Source organism: Mytilus edulis, chromosome 3 (assembly GCF_963676685.1).
Source record: "Mytilus edulis chromosome 3, xbMytEdul2.2, whole genome shotgun sequence".
Lineage (NCBI taxonomy): Eukaryota > Metazoa > Mollusca > Bivalvia > Mytilida > Mytilidae > Mytilus > Mytilus edulis.
The window spans coordinates 103183900-103209568 of NC_092346.1; the positions used below are offsets into that span (position 1 = coordinate 103183900).

General features: G+C 30.2%; 1 protein-coding gene across 1 annotated transcript in view; it reads left to right on the top strand.

Annotated features, from left to right (window-relative positions):
- The window catches only part of LOC139514694 (inositol 1,4,5-trisphosphate-gated calcium channel ITPR3-like), a 127544-nt gene that overhangs the window by 77599 nt on the left and 24276 nt on the right, over positions 1-25669 (top strand). The window contains exons 39-57 of the mRNA XM_071304200.1: positions 2606-2719; positions 4343-4366; positions 5962-6040; positions 6994-7080; positions 7432-7536; positions 7928-7999; positions 8571-8700; positions 8996-9134; positions 12183-12335; positions 14358-14514; positions 15455-15552; positions 15976-16075; positions 17781-17864; positions 18814-18996; positions 19346-19489; positions 20129-20278; positions 20735-20836; positions 22434-22553; positions 23445-23501. Of these exons, the coding sequence (XP_071160301.1) occupies positions 2606-2719; positions 4343-4366; positions 5962-6040; positions 6994-7080; positions 7432-7536; positions 7928-7999; positions 8571-8700; positions 8996-9134; positions 12183-12335; positions 14358-14514; positions 15455-15552; positions 15976-16075; positions 17781-17864; positions 18814-18996; positions 19346-19489; positions 20129-20278; positions 20735-20836; positions 22434-22553; positions 23445-23501 (2098 nt within the window). The remainder of the gene's footprint in view (positions 1-2605; positions 2720-4342; positions 4367-5961; positions 6041-6993; positions 7081-7431; positions 7537-7927; positions 8000-8570; positions 8701-8995; positions 9135-12182; positions 12336-14357; positions 14515-15454; positions 15553-15975; positions 16076-17780; positions 17865-18813; positions 18997-19345; positions 19490-20128; positions 20279-20734; positions 20837-22433; positions 22554-23444; positions 23502-25669) is intronic.

Consider the following 25669-nt stretch of genomic DNA (forward strand, 5'->3'; position numbering starts at 1 on the left):
TTTTTTCTGATTATAAAAATGTTGTATGGTTATAAGCTTTCATCATTTTGTCTAGAGCTGGTGTCTGATTTATACTAATCATACCTCCCTTTTCTTTTTTTATGAATAATGACAACAGTTTGGTTTTAATTTTCATTTATGTATGTACATGTAACAATATAAAACAGTATATATACATGTATAATCTCATTCCATCATTAATATTGGTCATTGTCGGTATATATGTATCTTTAAGTTTAACAATGTACTGTGAAAGAGCTATCTTCTAACAGATACTTAGTATATAATGGTTATTGTGAAACCACTGATTCAAAGGACAAGTTTCACTTATTGCCCAAAATAGCCTAAACTATAAAACTCCAAAAAGTTCTCAATTTGGTTCGTAATTTGGGTCTATTTCAAAAGTCTTAACACTCAATAAATCAGTTCTTTTCATAAAAGTACATTTTATGTTCCAAATTTGTCAAAATGTGATGATTTCGGGCAATTTTCAGATCTGAAAGGAATAAAGATTTGGCCGCTACCTACATGTACCCTCCAAAATGTTTTGTAACCAAAAGAATCCAAAATCTGATATATATAATTCATCAATATAAAAACTTTTTAGATCTTGGATGGCAGCCAAGTTTAATTATGCCAAAAACAATTAAAGTTTTACCATAGTTATCTGTGGTATAATTTTCACAATTGTTCAATGGTTTTGTTGAGTCTGATTTTCGAATAGAAAAATAAAGATGGCAAGACCTGAACGATGCCGCCTAATTTTTTTAAGTAACATATGAACAACAGAGTCAGTGTGGGGCCACTAAGCTAAACTACCCGCTTTGCACCAGCCAATATAAATGAATGCCTAGGGTGGGAATCGAACCCACATACACCAACTCTGTTGTCCCTATATTTTTTTTTAAAATAAACAAAAAATTGTCAAGAACAAATTTAAAAATATAGCGCTCATAGGTTTGTCTCAATAAAGATTTGCTTAGTTTGCTCATGCAGTATCCCAATATTGCTCTCAATAGTATAAATAGGCTCATGTGTGCTCAAATAACCATTTAGATTAGTCTCAATATTGATATATATCTAACTCAATTGAGTAGATCTAGCTCAAATTTTACTCAACATATAACTGATCATATTTGCTCAATTTAAGATCTCATGGGTGCTCATAGATAAAGTTAGCTGATTGTATTTCTCATAGATATAACTAATCATATTTGCTCAATTCAAGTTCTCATATGCATGTATGTGTGAACAAATGTCTAATATAAGTTACTAAAATTTGACATGGATATGGTTACACATTTAAATTAAATAATGCTGTAGAGTATGATAAGCACAAGTATGTCATCAAATTATCATATAATTTTGGCGATACATGTCATGTATGGTCAAAATAATACAATACTACAAGCTAAGGAAGACTTAAAAAACAGGACAGTTAATCTATATTTATATCTCCAAAACTGTAAGGTTTCTCCCAATATATCTATAGTAATTCAGTAAATGTGATTAACCCAAATTCTGACATTTCAGTGTAAAGTAAGACTCTTGATTTTACGAGCAAGAGTCTTTATACACTCAAAAAGAGTCCAACTCTATTGGAAGAAGAAAAAGTCGAAGATTCTCTGAATATTATATAAATACAATAAATTCAACCAATAATTATATATTAGAATTACTTACATAGACATAGTCAAAGTCATTACAAATTCCGCGTATTTTCCAGTCAATGGTCACATATACTAATGCAACAAACTAAGTCAGAGAAGGAGCGAAAATCCGAAACAGTATCTTAAAAAACAGAAAATAGTTCCGTGTGTGTGTCCAAGTGATCAATCTACTTGTTATTTACGAAGAAAAGAAATTTAACTCCAAAAATTGTTGAGATCTTTATAAAAACAAATTGTTGTTATAAAAAATACACAAATAGTAACCTTATCTTTAAAGGCCTTGCAGGTTCTTGTTACTCCTACCCAATCTGCTGGTATTTTCAAAATGGCTGCGGGGGACGTGACCTGATAATTTATTTTAATATTATGACAGATTAAATTTTCCTGGTTTTGCTACGTTAATATTATAGACAAATATGCTACAAACGGTTTAAAAAGGTTACTCCAAATCAAATAATTGAAATATAATTACCTTTCTGTGTATAAATGTGTGAATTGATTTCCTCTCGATTTTCTACACGCTTGCTCTTGCCCTCTTGCGCACTTGTGGTATTCATCCGCAACAACAATTTTTCGACACGTCATTGATATTGAAGATCTTTTGATTAATATACAAATATTTCTAACGACAAAACATTTTCATATTATAAATTTTGCATTAAGAAAAATTAAAAAAACTGAGTATCCATTGAAAACATGAATTTAAAAGAAGCGATACGGAATTTTATTCTGCACTATATAGGTCTGCGGGTCTATAATGTTGGTTATCATTCCAAAACTAATTATATATTCATCTCTTTGATCTTTGAAAAGTAGGCGATGGCAATACACACGAGGCCCCTCAGGGGCCTCTGATGTAAAAATTGCTATATAAAATTTGCATTACAACTATTTGTCAACATCCTATCCTAAAAGGAACATTTATTTGTTTACAGATCTATGTGGGTGTACATAAATGGAATGAATCCATTACTTAAAGAGATTGCTGATTTTGCTAGGAAGGATCCAAAGACTACAAAAACATTCTTGAAAAGGCCGCCTGCTAAAGGGTATGTATAATGATTATGGGTCCAAGGGGACATAATTCATTAAATTGCACATTGCTTTCAAGAAGGAAGTCTTAGATATTGTGTCTTTGAGAAAGAAAAAAAATGTAAATTAGCTGAAAGAAAATGTCATAGTAATTTTTTATAATTATTATACTTGTTTTAAGAAACCAAGAATTTTATAGATAAGATTAACAAATTATATATCACATTTTAGTATTGAATAGATGATGATATTAATGTCTAAGGCTTTTTTTTAAACTTCTTTAACCTCTTTTCCATTGTAATTTTTTACAATTTAATAGATAGTCGTAGCTGTGTTTTTTCCAAATAAGTTTCTTATTTTTCAGTGCTGATATTTATTGTTAACCTTCAGCAAAGGTTAAATCTTTGGAATAACAAAATGTAAAATAATTTATTTTTATGTGTCAGAATATATTATAAATCTATCTAAAATGAACATTTTTTTTTTAAATTACCAACTTTATACTTGTTTGTTAAAGTGGTTTAATTCAATGTCTTGTTATCCAGTCATGAACTTTGTTATGTCCTTAAGAATAAAGTAGGATCTGTTTTTAACTTTTAGAAATAATTTAAAGTAAGACAATCGTCTAAAGGGAGAACAAAAGTAGTCAGGAGTTATCAATGTTAATGAATTAGATAAAGACTAATTTTACAAGACATTTTCAAAATATTTAAAAAAAAATTAGAACTTAAGTTTATTTCTTTTGCAACCTTAAATCTTCTTCATAAGATTTTAAAGATAATATTGATCTACTGATGACCTTGAATATTGCATGTTTGAAATGTGTAGTGTATTTAAAGCTGCTTTTTCCCGATTAGATTTGTCTGCTTCCCCATCTATATAATGAATGACTTTTATTTCCCGATTAGATTTGTCTGCTTCCCCATCTATATAATGAATGACTTTTATTTTACAGAGATATCAGGTTTGTAAATTGCTTTGCTATATACTTGGCTGCATGTAGTACTTCTGTACACACACATGTGTGTCATATGTTTCCTAATTGGTCATTTAATGTTTGCAGAATCTGTAAAAAAAACTTGAAATTTTCTCAACTTATGAATAACTATTTATAAAGAAATGAATAGAATATTATATATGGCTTATTAGTCATACTAGTAAATGCCTTGGTCATATTATATGTCAACATAGTGTACCCTCTTAAATCATTGGATCAAATGATATGTAACATAGTTTACCATCAAATACAAAATCAAGCTACAAGTCCCTTTTGAACTTCCCCAAGTGCTGTAATTTTTTATCTTGTAAAAATTATGCAAAAACTAAATTAAGTTCTTTCTAATAAAACTGACAGATAGGAATAATTAAAAAGAACATAAAAAATTAGATATGCATATGATTGCTTTTAGGCTTATGTTTAATGGTGATGGTGTCACAGTGGTTTTAATTTATTGTAAACTCACGTTAATTCACCAACTTTTCTTGGTATGTGTTCATGTCATTCATGTTTCGGGGTTTATGGAAGGTTCTTGACTTACAGAAATCATCTAAAGTTGATTTAAACTTCTTGATTGATAGAGGTTTTTTAAAATTAGAGAAAAATTAGGGATTTAGTATGCTTTGAATTTATTTTGTTACAGTGATAGGGAAAAAGTATCTAAATGGTAAAATATAAATACAGATACAAGAATTTGCTTGCTTACACTAACAGAACTCAATATTCACTGAAACACATTGAATGGAAATACTAAAGAATGTACCTACTTGAGTGTATGAAAATATAATTGGAGAACAGTTTTCAGAAGTGCCCAATATAATTGCTTATGCTTTAGGCTGAGGCAATACAATCTAGCATAATTGCTGTAAAATGCTTAAGAACCTAGCTGGCCCTTAAGGTCTCCAGTTTTTGTCACATAGGCTATGGAACAGTTGGTTTCTAAAGTTTGAACTTTTGGTTTTATAGAATATGTCTGATGAAAGGAAAAGCCACACATTTATTGCCGAAAAACTCATTTTCACATAAATTCAGTATTTTCCACTTGGCTTTAATTTGTTGAAACTTATATGCTACCCAAGAAATAAATGGAATGGGTGCAATGTGTAGAATATTGATTTATTTTAAATGTATGGAGATGGAAGAGACAAATGGATAATCTTTACAAGTTTTGTTGTAATAGAATTGTTTTTTTGGTGCAACAAATATGTAACGCATATTCTATGAAGTTTGTTGATGTCATCTTTAAAAGACTTTTGAGTTTTGAACTTGAATCTTCCTTTATTTATCCAAAATGTACCTTGCATGATTATTCCTTGTCTGAGTGTAAGTGAATCCTGGATGCTTTATAACATGGAGAAATCTTATTTAAATTGTTTGGTAATCCCGATCAGTTCACCATTATTGAAAATTCCCTGGTTGTTGTAAAACCAGATATCTGATTATTATTTTGTCTGAAAAAAAACCAACATAAAACATTGCTATTAAACTGGGTAGAAATTAATTTGTTATAGACTAGTATGATATTTATATATATATATGCAAACATGACAAGCTTTTGTATAGAATCTAATCTGTCTAATAGATTTTTTTTGTGATAGTTTATTAAAGGTTACAGTATTATTAAAAAGATTAAATTATGCAATATATCTGCAAACATGTATTTTTGACTTAGATGTTGTATTAAGATAATATAATTGTTTTATTAAACATAATATTCAAGTATTTTTATTTAAAATAAACTAAAACATAAGAGATTTAAAAATAAAATAAACTTTATGGAAAGATTTTGTAAAAATATTGCAGAGATCTTTACATTAATTTATATCAATTCCAGTACATTTGTACAACCCCCCATACAAATATTTAAAGTCAAACTAGATCAAAACATCCTTGAGCTTCCTTGATACTTTTTAAACATAATTGTGTATTGTTATGTGTATTATTCTACCCTACCTACATATATGAATGATCCATTATAACATTTACCTCAGCAGTAATATGAAAACAATCTCAATTAAGATTTTATATATAATGATTCACTGTGGCTCTTTTCACAATAAAAAAATCATAAGAGTGAAAAAAAACATGTAAGTCATACACATTTCAGTATAACTTACGATCAATTTTAATCGTACTTACGATCAATTTCAATCGTAAGTTTTTGGTGAAAAGAAAAATCCGGACTTGGTGATATTTTCCAACCCATAACTATAATCTAAAGTTGATTACTGCACCAAATGAATAACTTATATTCTTTTACAGTGACACAGGATCAAGTGCCAATGAAGCTATCAATGGATCCATCCATTATCTGTTTGACAGTGTCATGCCATTCTTACAGGTAAAACAAAAAAACAGGCAATATTTAAATTACATGTGGTGGGATTAAACTGTTGGCGTTTTTTATCTATAGTCTCCCCCTGTTATTTTTAATCATTAGATTATTTAAAAGTTACATTAAAGAATATACAATAACAGCCAGTACTGCAAAAACACTTCATTCAACTGTTACTTAAGCATTCAAACATTTTATTATCAAGCAAAATACGAGACCATGCCCCTCTGTTCCACCTCTGACTCATTTTGTCCTGGCTCAGTAACATCCCTTAGGCAAGACTTTTAAGCTTGCTGTTGCAGATGGTGGCAGAAACCACTAGTGGTAGGTCAAGGATATAAGGATTTGTTGTATTGGCACTTCTCATTTTCATGGAGATTATTTAGCACCTGACCCTCAGTCATGGCTTTGAAACTTTGAAAGAAGTTTGGGATTATGTGAATTAACGATGAACCACTAATGGTTGGCCAATGATATTTGATATGTGTTTGTTTTATCATTTGCACGTCTCTTTTCCATAGAGATTTTAATTGACCATCCCTCCGTCATGGTGCATTGACTTTGAAACATATGGAGAGTAAAACTTGTTCAAGTTTGTGTTTAGGTAAGTTTATGGGGATAAACTTATGATAAGTCAATGCACTTGAATTGAGTGTTGGCCTTTCTCATTTCCATGGTGATTATTTTCCCCTGCACATTCAGTCATGATTTTTTGACTGAATTGTACGCACAGCTTTAAAGTTGAAGTTATGCCATTTTATTTTCAACATTTGCATTATATTACATATAAGCAAGACATAGTTATGTGTCAACAGTTTATTAGAAAGTATGTGAAGCCTCATTAATGCTGTTATATTCATTCATTATTTTTATTTAGTACAATATTCTATTCTCTTATTGACATTTTGGAGTTTTCCATTGAGGTTTAATTTATTTTCCTTTATAAATTTGTTTCACAGATATTTTGTCGAAACTACTATCAGCCAGACCCTTCAGTATTCCCAGATGAACCACAGCATCTTGATGACCTTACTAGGAATTTCAAGGTAATTTGTTCATCGACCAGGAAAAATCAAATTACAGAAAAGTTTACCATAAGTTATTATTATAGGATAGGATAATTGAAATACAAATGTGAAATAATTCTCTAAGATTTAAATTAACAGTTTTATTAAAATTGGAAAAGACCATATACAATTTCTGAGGACTTAAATCTTTACTTTTGTTGATTTTTATTGAAATAGCTGGATTTGGAAAAGGTAGGGGGAGTTGCTTCATAACCAAAGTAATTTGGTATCAGATCATCAAAGGATCTAAATCAATTTATTGTGTGGCCTTTGCTAAAGATATATGGTACATAATAATCTTAGTAGCATTTTGAGTTATCTTTTTTACAGGATTTTATGGAAGAGATAGCTCCATTAGTCAGTATAGAGAGACAGATGAAATCTATTGTAGCCTGTACAATGAGTCTGTTGTCAGCATCTACATTACCAGTTGATGTGAGTATACTTACTTATAAAGCTTCCACTTCAGACAAAGATTAATATTTGAAACAATTTGCAAGAAAAATTCATACAAAGATATTTTTTAAAACCTAGATGTGTGGACACAGATCAGTATGGGTAGTAATTGCTTTATCATTGTTTTTCTGATCTATTTCTCTGTTTCTCTCATAGAGCCATATATCAAACTGTTCCGCAGTGACAGTCATCTTGGATTTTTAAACACCAATTTACAGAACATATTATGGTATAGTGTTGTCCATCACTCTGTCCCTCCGTAATACTTTCTACAATGAGGATTTCTTAATATTTGAATTACTTCATTATGACTGAACTATAACTCCATATAAAACAACATCTACATTCTTTTTAACTATTTTATTGACAGGAAATGAGAGAATTTGAAGATAAATATGCTAAAGGTGTCCAAGGACAGGAGGTGAAGAGTGATGCTAGAAGGGTATGTAACTGGATTATACATAATTTCCTAAAATCACAGACAACTTATATTTACTTTGACGTTGGTTGCCAGAATTTATTCATATACTAGACAGTTGGGTTGTTTTTAACAACCTTGACTACCCATGAGAGTCTTGCACGGTTACAAGATCATTGACAAAAGAAGAAATTAAAATGAAAAGTTGCATGTGTTTATTGATGTCAGATCTAAAATTAAATCTCTCAGTGGATTTCTTTTCATTGAAATTTGTCTCTGAATGTTTATCAAGCAACAATCAATCATTGGATTGACAGAAACTTCAGTAATTAATGGTATTGTGCTTAGCTTGTTTGATTTATTTATAAATTTTAATTATTTTTTAATAGAACTTTGTCAAATCTAAACAAATTTATTAAGAGACAGTGTAAGATTTTTTTAATTTCTTTTTACAATTTATAGTTATATGACAGTATAGTAGTATTTCATGCTCAAGCTCAAGCATAAAGTAAGTTTGAATAATTGCTTATCTCTTCCTGTGCATGAACCTTATATTATCTGCCATGTTTATGAATTTGAAGTTGTTTTGTTTTAGTCCTATGAAGAATATTATCAATATGAAGAGGAAATAAACAGACAACTGAATGTTTTTGCAGTCAATATGAAAACAGCTTATGGAGGTTTAAATACAGTACATGCTCAGATTGGGTATAATTCAGATGCAGGTTAGTCTGTGGGATAAACGCATAAAAAAAGGCAGATTTTAAAAAATGCAATACAATTATACTTAAAGAAAGTTTAAATGAGAAAAATGGATCTTTTAAGTCTGTTGTTTAAGAAATTGTGCATTAAAAATTTTTGGAATTCCATATAGGATCACCTCTAGGTTAGAGACAGGCAAATTTAAGAATTTTACATTATCATTACTGGGTACCCAATCAGATTAATTGATACATATAAGAATATTGACCTTTCGTCCATGTCCTGAAATTGTAAGCATGTTTGGTTGTTACATTTCAGATTATTCTGAGATTGATGGAGATGAAGAATTACCATTAGGACAAGAGTTCCAAGATCACATCACATTCTTTATTGACACTGGACATAAAGATGCAAGAAGTAGATATGCTCAAGCAGAAAAATTAGTCAAACAATTATCGTAAGTAGTTTCTACAGATATGGTTGATGGTAAATTAATCTGGCTTATCAAATCTTTGGAAAGAAAAGCATCATGGATTGAATCTATATTGGTTTTATCAGTAACCAATGCTCATGGACCTTCATGTAAATAAATATAACGATTTTCAGAAATAACTGATATTTAGAGTTAAAAAATCTAATAGATGTGTTTTTTGTTAAAGTGTATATATAGTCAAGTTTGAACATTTGATAAATATCTTATTATACCCAGGATTCATTTCTATTCGTGAATACCAATTTTGGTGGATCACAGCAAACCATGGTTCCAAGAATTCAACAAAGAATAATCACAACACTCAAGTTTTAGTAATAAAAAAGAACCATACATGAACATATTGCAGTTTCCTTATATTGATGATTTACTGTGCTTTTTCAAGTGTGTTTGATACAAGTTTTGAGAAAACCTTTGTTCAACAATTTAACAACCTATTGAAAGTAGCATTTCGTTTTAAATCGAGAAATGTGTATTATAATAGATCTGTTTATTTCTGGGTTTTTTTATGTAATTTTGGTACATTTTTTCATGTATGACGAGCATGAAAACACATTTTGGCAAATCCGACTAAGAGATATATTGATTACATGTATCTTTCCACTTTCATTTTGATAAATATAACATCACTGAAGTCACTTTTGATGTTATCCAATAACAAAATAAAGTGTGTCACATGATTCTTAAAATGACAAAAAGTTGATAATCAAGTTGTGCTTGAAACAACAAATTCAGTATTTTGATTAAGTTGATTCTGAGTCTGATTATAACATGTGTTCTAAAAAAAATTGTGACTGCCAGAATAAATAAATAAAAGTAAGGGCAGTACTCACTAAAATTGATAACAAGAAATTGGCTTCACAGTATATTTGATATGCAGTGAACACGCAATATATCTAATTTGGCAACATTATATTTTATGAACAAAGTAAGTGGGATTCTTTGAAAACTGAGTTTTATATTGTTCAATATACAATAAGATTCCTTGTCAATACAGAATAAACAAAAAATTCCAGTTGAGATATATTGCTCTTTAAATTACAGATTTTTCTTGTTGATAGATTGAACTTTTGTCAAGAGAGTCTTACTATCTTTTACTTTTCGATAATAGTTTTCACAATATAGATAGGTGAGGTTAATAGTGTAAAATTATTACACTTTAAATATGAAACTGACTTTTCAAGTTTAAGAAAATTCTTTGGAAAATTACTGTTACACTTCTATTTAAATGTATTTTTTCTTTGATCTTTGCTCTAAGTGTTCATTGCCACCCCATAGTTTTCTTAAACTTGAACTGTGTATAAGATGTGTATTAGCTGTAACTTTCTAAGGTTCTAGGAATGTATACCTACAATGTCTCTATGTTTTTGTAGTTCTGGAAAAAAGAGAAGCGGGCATCGAAAGTAAATTTACCCAGTAGTTTAATTTGACATTTTTTTTTCAATTAATAACAGTACAATGTAGCGACTGTGTTTTATTGTCTTGCAATAGAATATAAAATTAACAACAAATATATATTGATAAATCTTTGTTTGTAAAATGCCTAGAACTTCCATTTGCATTCCCTCAGCATGTTTAGCTAGATGTGACACAGTTTGAATATAAAAGATTTATTCTTTTTGTCGTTTATTGTTGTGTTGTAGCACTTTTGTAGCTGAAACTATTTTTATGACAGGTTTTTCTCTTATCAAGGATTATAGAAAAACCTGTCTTTTACTTCATTATTTATTTTTATTATGTCTTGCATGTTTCCATGGCCCTTCCAAAGCATTTTTAAAAGCCTGGCCGTTGATTTTTGTGGGTTTTCTGTAGCAAACCATATATATTTCCAAGTCTGAAAATTGGGTATTAAGGAGGGTGGGGGAAAATGTTACAAGAAATGATTTCGTGTTCTCTGCTCAAATTTTTTTCTTTTTTAATGTATGTTGTACTTAAGTGATACATTAATGAATTGCCATTGAATACAGAGATTGTATATTTTCCTTTCTTTCTTCATTTTCAGCTATTCTGTAAGGTAAACAGTTGCAAGTTCCCCCAGTTTATAAATGTTGTGATTTTCATGATCACATTTATATAGACTTGATCATTTCACAGAATTTTGAATGCTACATACATTTTGAATGTCTACAAATTTTTGTTTTAAATGGGCATGCTTTTCACCTTTGAAGAGTTCTATCCAAAATATTGTATATGATTATTCTTTTCTTAGAAGTGAGAATTCTGCATGTTATAATAATCTTATAATGAATATAACTTTAAAATTAAAGTGTTATTGAAAATTTTCTGATACTGATAACATCACTTGCTAATAAATCGTAAACAAATATAAATTAGTTGTCAGTATTTGACCAAGGATTTGATTAGCAAGAAGGATTGGAAACTGGAAGATATTTTTACATCAATGTAGCAAGACATTGCAAGAATCCAACCTACTTTAGTCTTTACTATAAAACATCCTTGATTGACATTGGTTAATATTTTCTTGTAACATCAATATCATATCATAAAAAATGTAAAAAATAAATCAGTACTTGTTACTCCTATGAAGTTTGAAACCTGTTATTTATATTTTTATTTATTTTGCATGGTTCAGATTAATTTTAAACATGTCATCAAAACTAATAAATAAATGAATGCATGGAAGGATTCTTATGATACATTGCATGCTTTGTCCTACTTATGAACACATTGTGGTCCAGGAACACATTGATAAATAAACAGCAGAATTTGATTGGTCAATGGGAACACCTGTAATGCTGTATACTTTTTACTAAAAGCAATTTTTTTTGAAAATCAATAAATTGAAATTTGTGTACGCAAATTATGTTTAGATGAAGAACTAAGACTATCTAGAGGCTAATGTTTGTAAGTCACATTTCAAGTAAACCAGAGATAAAATGTTTTACTACATTATTATTGAGTTTGTTTTGGTGATACATATAAACTACACGAGCTAAAGAAGCACAATACATAGATATATATTTACTTAATGCTAACATTTTCTTTTTCTGATAGAATTTCTGCTAAGAGGACACATCTAAATGAGAAGGAAAAACTGGATCAGATAGAATTGGATGTAAAATGTTTGCAGTTACTGAGAGCTTTAATATATAATGAGATTGTCAAATTACCTGAGGATTGGGAATCTGAGGCTGCTAGACATAGATTGTAAGTACAGTTACTGAGAGGTTTAATATATAATGAGATTGTCAAGTTACCCAAGGATTAGGAATCTGACGCTGCTAGACATAGGTTGTAAGTACAGTTACTGAGAGGTTTAATACATAATGAGATTGTCAAGTTACCCAAGGATTGGGAATCTGACGCTGCTAGACATAGATTGTAACTTGTAAGTACAGTTACTGAGAGGTTTAATATATAATGAGATTGTCAAGTTACCTGAGGATTGGAAATATGACGCTGCTCGTGATTTCATACTAAAATTTAAAAGTCCTCAAACTGTTCTAAGACAAGTAACAGCTATATGAGACAATATCTGAAAAAGTCTAGTTTTTGGCAATAAGAAAAAACCAAAAAAAATTCTTTAGACCCGGTATTTTAATAGCACAAATCGAAGAACACACATTGGGGATCTAGGAACTGTTGTCTGTAATTCAAATACTTGTTTAATAAGCAAACAATGGCAATTTAAAAAATGGTACAAAAAAAATCCATTTCTTTCCTGTTACCAAAGTGAATCAATTTTAAAAAGTTTCTAATGGGAATAAGGAATAAGTTTAAGACACTATTTGTGGTTTACTAGTATATCCTGCAATAGTTTATCAAATGCCAATTATTGATTTCAGCATTTGCAATACAAAAGGTTTAGAAATATACTTAAATATAGTCAGATATGTCGGTAACATGAAAGAATCTTGAGTAATAGGACAACGGTAACAGGACAGAGTTGGTAACAGAAAGGATTTTTCTGCTTTATTTTAAAGTTTAAGAAAAATAAATCATCTAAGATTGGTCACAATTGGAAGACAACAGTAAACAATGTCATTTATCCTTTGAAACTGTATTTGCAAGATGAAAAATCTGCCCAGGTAATGAAAAATTCTAAAATAAATTCCTTTCTGTTACTATCTACTATACTAGAATTGCACAATGTTCTCTGCTGTTATCAAAAGCAAAAAACCTATTTTTTTATTCAATATACTGTATATTATTTTGAAATTTATTTGATATGGGGGTGATAACTTATATTAAATGAAATGGTTGGCATATAGTAGATTAACTGTTCGATTCTTCAGTGAAATTGTCTTGAACATCCTTCCTGTTACTGATGATGGTTATGCTGTTACTTTTGATCAGGTAACATGACAGAACGTAACAGAAAGGAATTACGCGATAGTTTTTGTCCTTTTTATCACATGAAATGTAAGTGTATTTCCTGTGACATATAACTTTTAAAAAGATGATATAAAAACACACTTAATGTTGTGGTGTACACTTAAAAATATTCTCAGAAAGTGTAAAAAAAGGCTATAACAGGATAGAACACCAATAAGTATTTTTCTATAAATTCTTACCTTGGATGGGCTTGAATTTTCAAACCTGGCCGCCTTTCCAACTATTTCTTTGTACTAATACATTCAGGGAATGATGCTCTTCACAATACATAATGGGAAAATAACTTTTGGTCTTGTAAACGTTTCCACAGGTAAAAAAAAACCCAGTGGTAACAGGAGGGAAATCACCCCTGGGGACAAATTTTTTTTCTCTTAAAATTTGCAAAATTTTATTACATGCTATAGTTATAATATAAAAAGACAAATTAGGGGCAAGTTTATTAAATAATATATCATATATGTGAGAATTGGACGCCTGTTTAGTTAATTTGGATATTATTTGAATGATTTAGTTTTCAAAAAAACACAGGGGACAACATGATTTTAGGGGGGGTTAAACATTTAAATTACAATATTTTATTGGAAGAAATATAAGAATGAGTGTTTAATTGGCAGGCCATGGTGCATTATATAATTTAGTTTATACTAAAACTTAAAATTTTCAAAAAAGATGGTTGAATAAAAAAATAATTGCTGGTGAAGTGCGGGACATGGAAATTAGACTTTTTCAGATATTGTCTCATATACTTTTTTGTAAATTAAGGCAAACAGAATAATCATGGAGTATTTGCACATTATAGATATATATTATAGAATTATCTTTTTATATTTACAGACAACTTCATGCTATAAGTGATGTCCAGGATGCATTGAATTCTTATGACGTTGTGACCAGTGTCCTAGACCATCTTTCCAGACCTCAGGACAATGTGGTGAGAGAGGTTCTGGCCTTCATGGCTACACTTCTCTTCAATGGTAATGATTGTGTTCAGGTAAGTGATGACTGATTGGACATAAATAGAAATCAATTATAAAGTCTTTTCATGTAAAGAACCTATGTACTTTAAGTAATATTTGTTGTTAAGGTTCAACACTTAGATTCAATCCAATATAATTCCCTGCAACAAAAGTTTTTAGACATGGTGAATATGAGCTTGACATATTGTCTAGACACTTAACAATCAATGAATACCATAAGTATTAATTATAAAAAAGAAGATGTGGTATGATTGCCAATGAAACAATTATCCACAAGAGACCAAATGACACAGAAATTAACAACTATAGGTCACTGTATGGCCTTCAACAATGAGCAAAGCCCATACCGCATTGTCAGCTATTAAAGGCCCCAAATGACAAATGTAAAACAAGAAAGAAAACAAACGGCCTTATTTATGCACAAAAAATGAAAGAAAAACAAATACATCAACAAACAACAACTACTGAATTACAGGCTCCTGATTTGGGACAGGGACATATATACAGAATGTGGCGGGGTTAAACATGTTAGCAGGATCCCAATCCTCCCCCTAACCCAGGACAGTGGTGTTACAGTACAACATAAGAATGAACTATAAAATCAGTTAAAAAGGCTTAACTCATCAGAAAGTGGCAAATAGAAATTCTTCAAAGAGTTGACTACTGTTTAAGACTATAAACTCTAAAGTAGTATTAGCCTTCATGTGACTGTAAGGTCAAAGTATATAATTTGTTAGTATTAGCCTTCATGTGACTGTAAGGTCAAAGTAATTAATTTGTTTTGTTGCTGTGGCATAGTTGTTCTTCCCAAATAATGTTGTGGGATACTAATTCCTCTTATAATTTATTGGTCTCTTAACATCAGTGCCACTTTATATATAAAGGATTTTTTTTTTAAAGTTGACCACTTTAAAATTTATTTCTTAATATGGCATGATTTAATTGTAATTGTAGGATAATCTTATTAGTTATTTTACTGGTACCCGAGAGGAAACATTCTTCTTTTCAATCAAAAGCAGGATGCAATTGTCAGCCATAGCAACCAGAGAAAAGTAAGTCATTGTGAAGGGTAATTATTTAGTAAACCCTTTGCCCATTATTTTAGGTGGCAGAGTGGTCTTAGAAGTTCATCTACAGCAATCACTAGCCTGTCAACACAAGGTTGTGAGTTCCATCCTTGATTATGGCTGGTTCGATGCCCATCTTGATTAACTTGGTTTTTCATGCCAAAAGTTTAGAATTTCTCCAAGCACTATGGCTTCCTCCATAAAACCCAGCTGCAACAATATTATCAAGAGTGCTTATTGTAGATTAAACACCATCAATCAGTCGTTTAATTTTAGAGGTTCGCATTTCACATACTTCATGGAGTTATTTTAACATTGGAAACATGATGTCCTTATGACAATAGAAGTAATTTTGTACAGACCAAATACTCTATACATTGGAATCTTAATTGTTTTTGGTGTTTTCAGACGTCTGCTGCATGCCATGCACCAAGCTAAGATGGAGGAAGCTATGCAACAAGCCAAAGCATTGCAGAAAGCCATGCAGACAGGACAGATGGCTACAATTGTAAGTACCAAACTAAACAATGAACTCTTATTTTAACTTGTATATATCAAATGTTAATCTTGAGTTTACTCTTTCATAAAAGGAATCATAATGTTTGAGAAGAGTTTTTTTTTCTTTTGGGGTTCTTTGATTAAATGGCTGAAGAAACCAGCAATTTTTTTTTTTCAATATTTTTTTTAAAATGTTTTCTCAGAGAAGAAATCGTAGAGCAGTAAGTACTAGCATGATTTATTTCTGTATGGAATGTCAGAAGCTAAAGGAATGTTAGTACTAGTATGATTTATTTCTGTATGGAATGTCAGAATCTAAAGGAATGTTAGTACTAGCATGATTTATTTCTGTATGGAATGTCAGAATCTAAAGGAATGTTAGTACTAGTATGATTTATTTCTGTATGGAATGTCAGAATCTAAAGGAATGTTAGTACTATGATTTATTTCTGCTGAAGGAATGTTAATACTAGCAGGATTTGTTTCTGTATGGAATGTCAGAAGCTTAAGGAATGTTATCTCACAAACACTGTTGAGGCAATACTATATGTCTATTGTTATCCCAGTTTTTGTATTCTTGTCACTATTGCGTTGATAAATAAACTTCTCTAAGTGAAGCCTGCCTCAAGGGCTGAATTTTCTTGTTATCTTGAAGGACCTATTGGACATCCATGTACTATGGACACATTCTTGTTTAAATAAACAAATTATGAGGTATAAACAATTTTTTTTTAACTCAAAATCATTGTCTTTAACTTTTTAAATTCTTTTGACCAATTCCAGGTTGTTTTAGGTTTTTCAAGTTTCTTGTGTATTGTGTAATATTTATGTTTTCATTTTATGCTAGCCTGAATGGGTAAGATTTGGCAAAAATGTTCAGTGTTGTCATTTAAAATTACTTGCTTAAAAATGTGTTTAAGCTTTTGTAGTTTATTTTTCTTTGAATAAATATATTTTGTTCGTGGTTTTTTGCCTAGTTTATATCTGGTTGTTATTTTGTCATATTTTACTCTTTAAATGAAATGAAAACCTTGAATGACACTTTTATATGACATATGTCTTGTCTTGAAATGCTTCTGTAGCTGCACACAAGCCAGAAACGTATCCAAAGCTGTTCTTCATTTCACCTATATTTTATTTTTACCATAAGTGATCTAATTTAAAAATTTTGTTGATCATGGTAATTTATAGATGCATGTTGCTTTTCCTTATTTTTGTATTTTTTTTGAATGGGGAAGCAATTGTTAATCATACCCTGGTAGGGCATTATAAATTGCACATGGTTGTGTATATTGTAATGTTTTATTCATACTGTTATAAAATATCTATCTTAGTAAGAAGAATAAGAAATAGTTGAACTTGTTGTATAACGTACATGAACTACTTACTGTGTATTAATTATTATTCTTTGGATACCAATTTTCATGTTTTTTTCGTGGACACAGTTGAACCTGGAATTCAAATGTTCAGAGATTGGCAAAACTACCAAATCAAATATCCACAAAATGCAAGCTTTCCTCAATCCACGAAAATTGATACCCATGAAAATAAATGAATTCACAGTATATGAAAGGTCATTCATTTATTTCATTATTTTTTAAACAATCCTGTTTTTGCTACTGTTTTATGTCATTACACATTTTAAAGCATGATTTACATTTTATTCTTTGCATTTTATCTGTAAAAACAATGTCATAATATTTCTTTGCATGCAGGAAATTATGAAGGCTAACAAAATTGGTTCTATGTTATCGATGGCAAAGAAATCGATGGCTAATCTTAGACAATCAGGTTTCTTGGTAAGTATTACAGTCTTACTTTTTTACCAACTTTTATTTGAATTTTTAAATTACAGAGTATTAACTGTATACTGCAATCTGGAATAGTAAAATTCCAGTTCATAATAGGTCTAGTTCTTTGCTTAAATCTGCAAATTATGAGACAGATAGGCAACAAATGAGTTAGACTGTTTATTGAAATTAAGAAAAAAATTATTATTTATTGCATTATTTAAACTGATTTATTTAATACCAAATGTTTGTGTTTGCTTGATCCAAATTGTCAACTTGGTCATTTAGAAGAGATAGCTCAATAGTAAAATTATTATAAAGGCATGATAGAGAAATTATCAATTTTTACTTGTAGGAAGAAAACATGGTTGGTGACTCCAATTTTTGTTTTTATTTTTTCAAAGCATATTTTACAGCTTATCTTCTCATATTTTATTTCAAAAATCTATTTCATAAATTTCTTTTTATTAACACAAAAAAAGTGTTTATTCAAGAATAATCTATGCAAATGTGGGCAATTTTGCATGACTTGAAGCTTGAAATGAAGCATGTTGACACATACATTTAATTATTAGTTTTGAAAAATGCAAGAAAAACTACATTCTGGCAAAGTATAAGAAAACTTTCTTTTTGGATTATGCATACATGTATTAGTTATAACTTGAATGATCTGCTTCAGATGTAATGGTCCTGCTTTGTTACAGGTCGATAGTACATACCAAAATGCCTTTGTATTATAATGTTTGAATAATTCGCATGTATGTTCTGTCTATGAGTATAGACCGAAAGCAGGTGCTTTTCTCACTTGATATGGAAGACTGTCTTAATTGTGTGTTAAATAATTAGAATACAAAATGTATATATTGTAAAAAATGTTTTTAAGTCTTCATAAATCCTTAATGATTTATGCTATGCATTTTCTCAATTTTTTTAATATTCCTAAAATGAATGTTTGTAGAGACCAGCTTCAAGATTAGGAATAGGAGGATCAAAAACTAGTATGGGGAAGAAACAGAATTTCGGTAGCAGTCGTCTTTTGAAACCTTCAAAACTTGCAGTGAATGGACAAGCAGGGAAAAAACTTGGCAGTACAGTCAATCAAGTAGCCCCTGTTACTGATGTACCAGAGGTCCAAATAGAGGTATGAAACTTGGTAGTACAGTCAATCAAGTAGCCCCTGTTACTGATGTACCAGAGGTCCAAATAGAGGTATGAAACTTGGTAGTACATTCAATTGAAATGGGGAAGATATCAATGGGGACATAAAGTTTCACATTTTTATATAACAGCAATAAATATGGCACAGTAGATTGAATTAGGTACTCGTAAACTTTAAAGTAAATTTATAGATATAAGATGCTCAGACAATTTAACTTATTATATATAATTGTTGAATGGTTGACCGTAACAAGATTGTCTTAAATACATACAATACTTATATTTGTTGTATAGACCATTTAATGCATACATTACTTATATTTGTTGTGTAGAATATAGACGAGGAAGAGTTACAGGAGCTAATGCAGCATGCTTTGGAGATGTCGTCAGAGTTTGATTTCAGAGATGACGGGTATATAGAATTGGTTCTAAGAATTTTGGGATTGATGTGTGATAATCAGCATCATGATTTACAGGTAATATTTGAATTCTTGTATGATTATTTTGACAATACATGTACTATGTAAAACATCATGATTTACAGGTATTTTTTTTAAACTTTTTTTTATCATTATTTTGTCAACACTTTGTAAAATTTTCTAATGAGTACATATGGGTTTGAATTATTTCGTATTCTATTTATTAAATATTTGCTGTAGGGAAATTTATGAGATGACTATGAATTTCAACACATCAGATATAAATTATGGGCAGCCTCCTATATGTTTTTCACTTTGAAATCTCCCTAAGAATAGTCTGCCGAGACGGAGGTAGAAAAGAATCATTTGGTTGTTGATAAAATATAGAGTACTGATGTTACCAATGTTTTTTTTAAAGGACTCAATATTATATGTTAGACTTGAGTATGACCAATGCAAAACTCATTGCAGAAATGTAAGTGGAGCATAGTGTTCCCAAACATATTCAAAGAACGTATATTGAAATATAATGTTTGTAACATGGTACAATTTTCCCTAATATAACCATAGTCAAAATTAGAGATACAAAATTAAATATCTTATATCTTTGATATTATTGTTTTGTCTTAATGTTTATGGAATATAATATTTGCAAAGACTGTTCTATTCTTAAAAGCTTTGCATTGCTATTTGTAGAACTATTTAAGAGAACAACCAGACAATATAAAGTCAGTTAACCTTGTGGCAGAAACGACCAAGTTTCTACAGATTGTTTACTCTAACATCAATGACAAATCACTCCCTCTGGTGGTTCAGCTGTTTGATACTTTAGTGGAATTTACATCAGTAAGTTAAAACTTTAATCAGCATACAAAACGTCATTGTTGTTTTATTTTCATGGTTACAGATTTCATTCCAAACAGGGTTTGTTCAGTATCATATAGGGAAGGGGTTGAAGTTTTTTTTCATTTTTCACAAGCTGATTGCTCATAAAATTTTATTTGGTGATGACGATAAGTGGTAGTATTTTTTTCATCACACACATTAAATTATATATAGCTAATAAAAAAATAACAACTTTCTCGATATGTAAATACTTGTTACGCATATTAATTGTGGGTCATATGTTTTAGTAATGATTAAATTTTAAGAAAAATATGTACATCCTAACAAAATATGGCTTATGAAAACATGCAATTGTCTGAATATGTATTATAGATCTTGAAAGAGGGTGTGTAGCCATAGACCTTGTATTTAAATGAAGGAAAAAGAATTTGATGTAAATTTATTTTTATTTTTCAGGGAAATCAACAAAATCAGGCTGTGATATTTGACCATAAGATTTGTGACTATATCAACCACATTCTTCGTGTTGGTCAGTTCAAAGGTTGTGGAAAGAAAGAGGTAATGAGAAATCATAGCAGCATATCAATAGCTTAAGATATATGTATATATGTAATGATGATTTATATGAAAATAAAAAAAGACAAACAGAAAAAACACACACTTCATTTGCCCAGATATACATGTCACATCAGTTCATCTTGACTCATGTCAAGTAAAAATAACGAGAAGTATTCACATTAGAATTTTTATGCGCCACCTAGAGGCATTATTTTTTTTCAGTCTGTGCATCAGAAACTTAGTAAACATGTTCCCTATGGTATGATCTCTTTAATTTAATGCCAAATCAGAGTTTTTACCAAATTTCACAGTCCACTAATTATAGAAAATTTTAGTGCGGGTTGGGCATCTGGAACTATGGACACATTTTTGTTAGATATTATAATCAATGCCAACCTGTGTAGTTTAAAATATCTGATGTCAGATCAAAGTTCTGAATTTTTTTTAGGCAAATTTGTACTTTGCACAAAGTGTCTGCCCTTAAGCAGTCTTTTATGCCCCACCTACGATAGTAGAGGGGCATTATGTTTTCTGGTCTGTGCGTCCATTTGTCTGTTCGTTCGTCCGTCCGTCCATCCGTCCCGCTTCAGGTTAAAGTTTTTGGTAAAGGTAGTTTTTGATGAAGCTGAAACTTAGTACACATGTTACTTATGATATGATCTTTCTAATTTTAAAGCCAAATTAAACTTTTACCCCAATTTCACGGTCCACTGAACATAGAAAATGAAAGTGCGAGTTTCAGGTTAAAGTTTTTGGTCAAGGTAGTTTTTGATGAAGCTGAAGTCCAATCAACTTGAAACTTAGCACACATGTTCCCTATGATATGATCTTTCTAATTTTAATGCCTTATTATATTTTTTACCAATTTTCACGGTCCATTGAACTTGGAAAATGATAGTGTGAGTGGGGCATCCGTGTACTTTGGACACATTCTTGTTTTTTAATAATAAAAAAGGTAGTTATGGATAAATCTTAAATTTTGTAAAATACTTTTAACGGCTTAAGAAATAGACATAAACAATTACTGTGGATTCATTTATATATTCGTGGGAACCAATTTTCGTGGATTGCATTTTCATGGATATAGGATTTCATGATTTTGCCAAAATCTAGATTAAATTAGTGGTTCACCTGTACCCACAATATAATTGGTATCCAACGAATAATAAATGAATCCACAGTATAACATTGGTTGTTATAATGCCCCATTTTTGGGCATTATGTTTTCTGGTCTGTTCGTCTGTTCGTCTGTTCGTTTGTTTGTTCGTCAGTCCATTCATTTGTCTTTTCGTTCGTCTTTTGGTTTGTCTGTCACGCTTCAGGTTAAAGTTCTTGGTGGAGGTAGTTTTTTTATGAAGTTTAAGTCCAATTAACTTGAAACTTAGTACACATGTTCATTATGATATGATCTTTCTAATTTTAATGCCAAATCAAAGTTTTTACCCCATTATCAGCGTCCACTGAACATAGAAAATGAAGGTGCGAATGGGGCATCCGTGTACTAGGAACACATTTTTGTTTACCTTCTATTTCAGAAATTTTCATCACTTTTATTGAATTAATTTCCACTAGATATCCACCTATTTTATTCTTCCAGGTATATGTTTTAAAGAAATCAATAGCTACTCTTGTTAGATCTTTAACAGAGGAGAATCCTAAAGATTCAGATGAGGACAATGCTCCTGCACAGGGGGTACAAATTGCAACTTTGTCTAAGGTAAATCTTTGAATTAAACTTTTCTTAATATGAAATTTTGCGATACTATTTTTCATGTATTATTTTCATGCATCAAGAATCAAAAGTTGCATGTCTGTGGACATTATCAATAAACCAAATGATGTATTAAATGCTGTTGTACCAAAATAGGCTATAAAGACCTCAAGTTTTGTGATGTTTTAATTATGGTGAATAATGCTACATGGTTGGTATTTCAGGCATTTAAACTAGAGTTTTGTTTTGTTTACCTTTTTTGAATTTCTGTATTTTTGTCTGATCTATGGTAGCAAAAGCTTCTGATTTCATGGTTATTTTGTATTAAAGAAAAAGTTCTCCAGTAATATGTGTCTTATGGTACACTTGAAATAGTTCTAATGTGGTCTTCTTTTCATTCTCTTATTTATTGAGATTTCTGATTTCTTATGAAGCATTTTATGAATATGTATGTCCCAAAATATTAGAATGTTTTGAGTTTCTAAGTAATTTGTAAGATAAAGCAACATCATCTTTCCATTATGGTAACAGCTCAAAACAAATATGGTTTTATTGTTTGAGAATGATGTATTATTAGGGAGGAGTTGATGAATATCTCTGGAAAAAAGTACGAGAGACTACAGCTTGGGTAAAAAATGTTTTTCTAAATGCACATATGATTGTTTATTTACACCATGGCTAGGCTAGGGCTGATAAATTTTGTTGATTTTCAATGTGGCTAGACTGGGGTTGTTTATTTTTGTAATGATTGTTGATTTTCACTGTGGCTAGGCTAGGGTATGATTGTTGATTTACACCATGGCTAGGCGAGCATTGGTAATAGTCTGAAAATGGGTCAGGATTGTTTGTCAGATTGATGTTTAAGAGCACAAGATGATTGGTTTACACTATTATTAGGTGAATGTACATGACATAGATTATGCTTGGAGGAAATTGAAAGAAACAACAGCTATGGTAAAATATGAGTGTCTGGACGAAAATCATTCAGCACATGATTGTACACTCTTACACTGGATTTGTGCACATCCTCAAAGCTAACAATTTAAGAATCTTTATTTCAGACCAAACATTAAAATAATACAGGATGGGGAAAATATTTTTGTAATTTTTAATATTGGCCTAGCCATTGAAAAATATAGGAAATTAATATGGTCTCAAAAAAAAAATACCGACCGTGCGAGGGCTGTATAGCCAGTCAAGGTCGTTAAAAACTTCCATTTGTTTTAAATTTGTTCAAACTGTCTTACAGCAAACATTTATGTTATTGTCATTGAGGGAATCATATTTTGTTTGTATGGATTGTTTAATGACAAAACATTTGTACTATCTTTCATTTGATACTGTATAGACATATAGACATGTATAAAAATTTGCATGTATAATTTTCTAGTTTCTGAAACGAGGATCAGCGGTTTGTTAATTCTTTATGTATCATCGTTGTAAATCTATTTTATGAGTATTAATTACCTCTTCAATGTCACAAAGTTGTTGCATGTTTTTTTTTCTTCTTCTAAAAACACAGCATTTATCTGTTGCAAACAATTTTTATTTGTGTTTGTTTTTTTATGTATTGTTTTCTGTTACTATGTTTTAATGTAGAATGTTTGATTTATGTTCATATGTATTGTAAGTTTTGTTAATTGTTGTATAGCATGGTCAAATAAAAGTTAGGTCCAAAAAGGTAAGTTAATCCCCTTCTACTACTTCCTGTTAACATTAACATCTCAGAAGAGTTTTTGCAGCTTTTTTCAGAAATAATTTATTTATTTAAGTTGTTCCCACAATTGATGTGATGCAACTTGAATTTTTTTTCTAGACTTTCTTGTAAAACAAATTTTATGTTCATATCATATGTGTTGGTGACTTATATTTTTCACTGAATTTCATATTAAAAAGTCCTTAAAACTAGTGGGTTTGTCATTACAATTAAAACAATTGATGAGAAATTCTATATGGAGTGACTCCTTCAACTGTGGTCATTTCTTTTACAAGAAATATTGTAGTCCACTATAAGATTAATCGATGGCTTTTGAAATTTGAAAGTAATTAAAAATCATATTTGTATTAATATACATGACAAGCTGCAAGTGCTCTTTAAGCATCCAAGGAATGTCAGTTATTTCACTCACTTTATCTACTGCACTGCTTATCTTTACGTTTGCTTGATAGTTATGTTAAGGGAACAAAAGCTTTATACTTTATAAGATTTACAAATGATCTAGGAAAACCATTAAATGTTCACATTACAGTTTGTGAACAGTTCTAGTATAATTCTATGAAGGCACCACAGTAGTAAAACCAAAAATAAAAAAATGTATACTTACCTATGACAGAACTTGCATTTTATATAAAGATAAGATGATGTGATATAATTTCCAATAATTGGCAACTGCATACTAAGTTATAAATCACACCAGCTAGCATTGGAGATAAGCAAGTTATTTATCTGTGAACTAGCTAGTGGATTACCTTGTCATTTATCATGTGAGCTAGCTTAAGGGATTATCAAGTTTTTTTGGTCATGTGAGCTAGTTTAGGGGATTAGCAAGTTTTTGATCACGTGAGCTAGCTTAGAGTATAAGCATTGAAGGTATTTATCATGAAGATAGCTAAAGAGGTTATCAATTATCTATCATATCAGCTAAACTTAAGGGGTTAATGTTAAAATTGAATACTGAAAAGCATCAGTTAGCTAAGTAAGCACTTCATTATTTAATCTGAAAGATTTGGAATGAACAGTTCAATTTGGAACCACTCATCTCTTAGTCCTAAAAATAACTAACATAAATTATATTGAAAATATATGTAATTACTAATATACATGCATGTAGAATGGTAGATATTTGAAATATATTGGGTTTTTTTTACAAGAAATAAGTATATTCATCTTTTAGTGTAAGAAACTAGTACTTTCAAATGGCTTGTAATTCTCTAGGCTGTATCATATACCTTGCAAATTATAGCTTGCCTTCTCATATAGTAAAACAGCTTAAAGGTGAACTGATATGTAACTATACCCTTAACACTGATCCAATAATGTCATGCTTCAACATATTCATGACTCATCAACATCTTATTATATTATAAACTACAAACATTTTCAAAGTTATCGTTATTTTTAT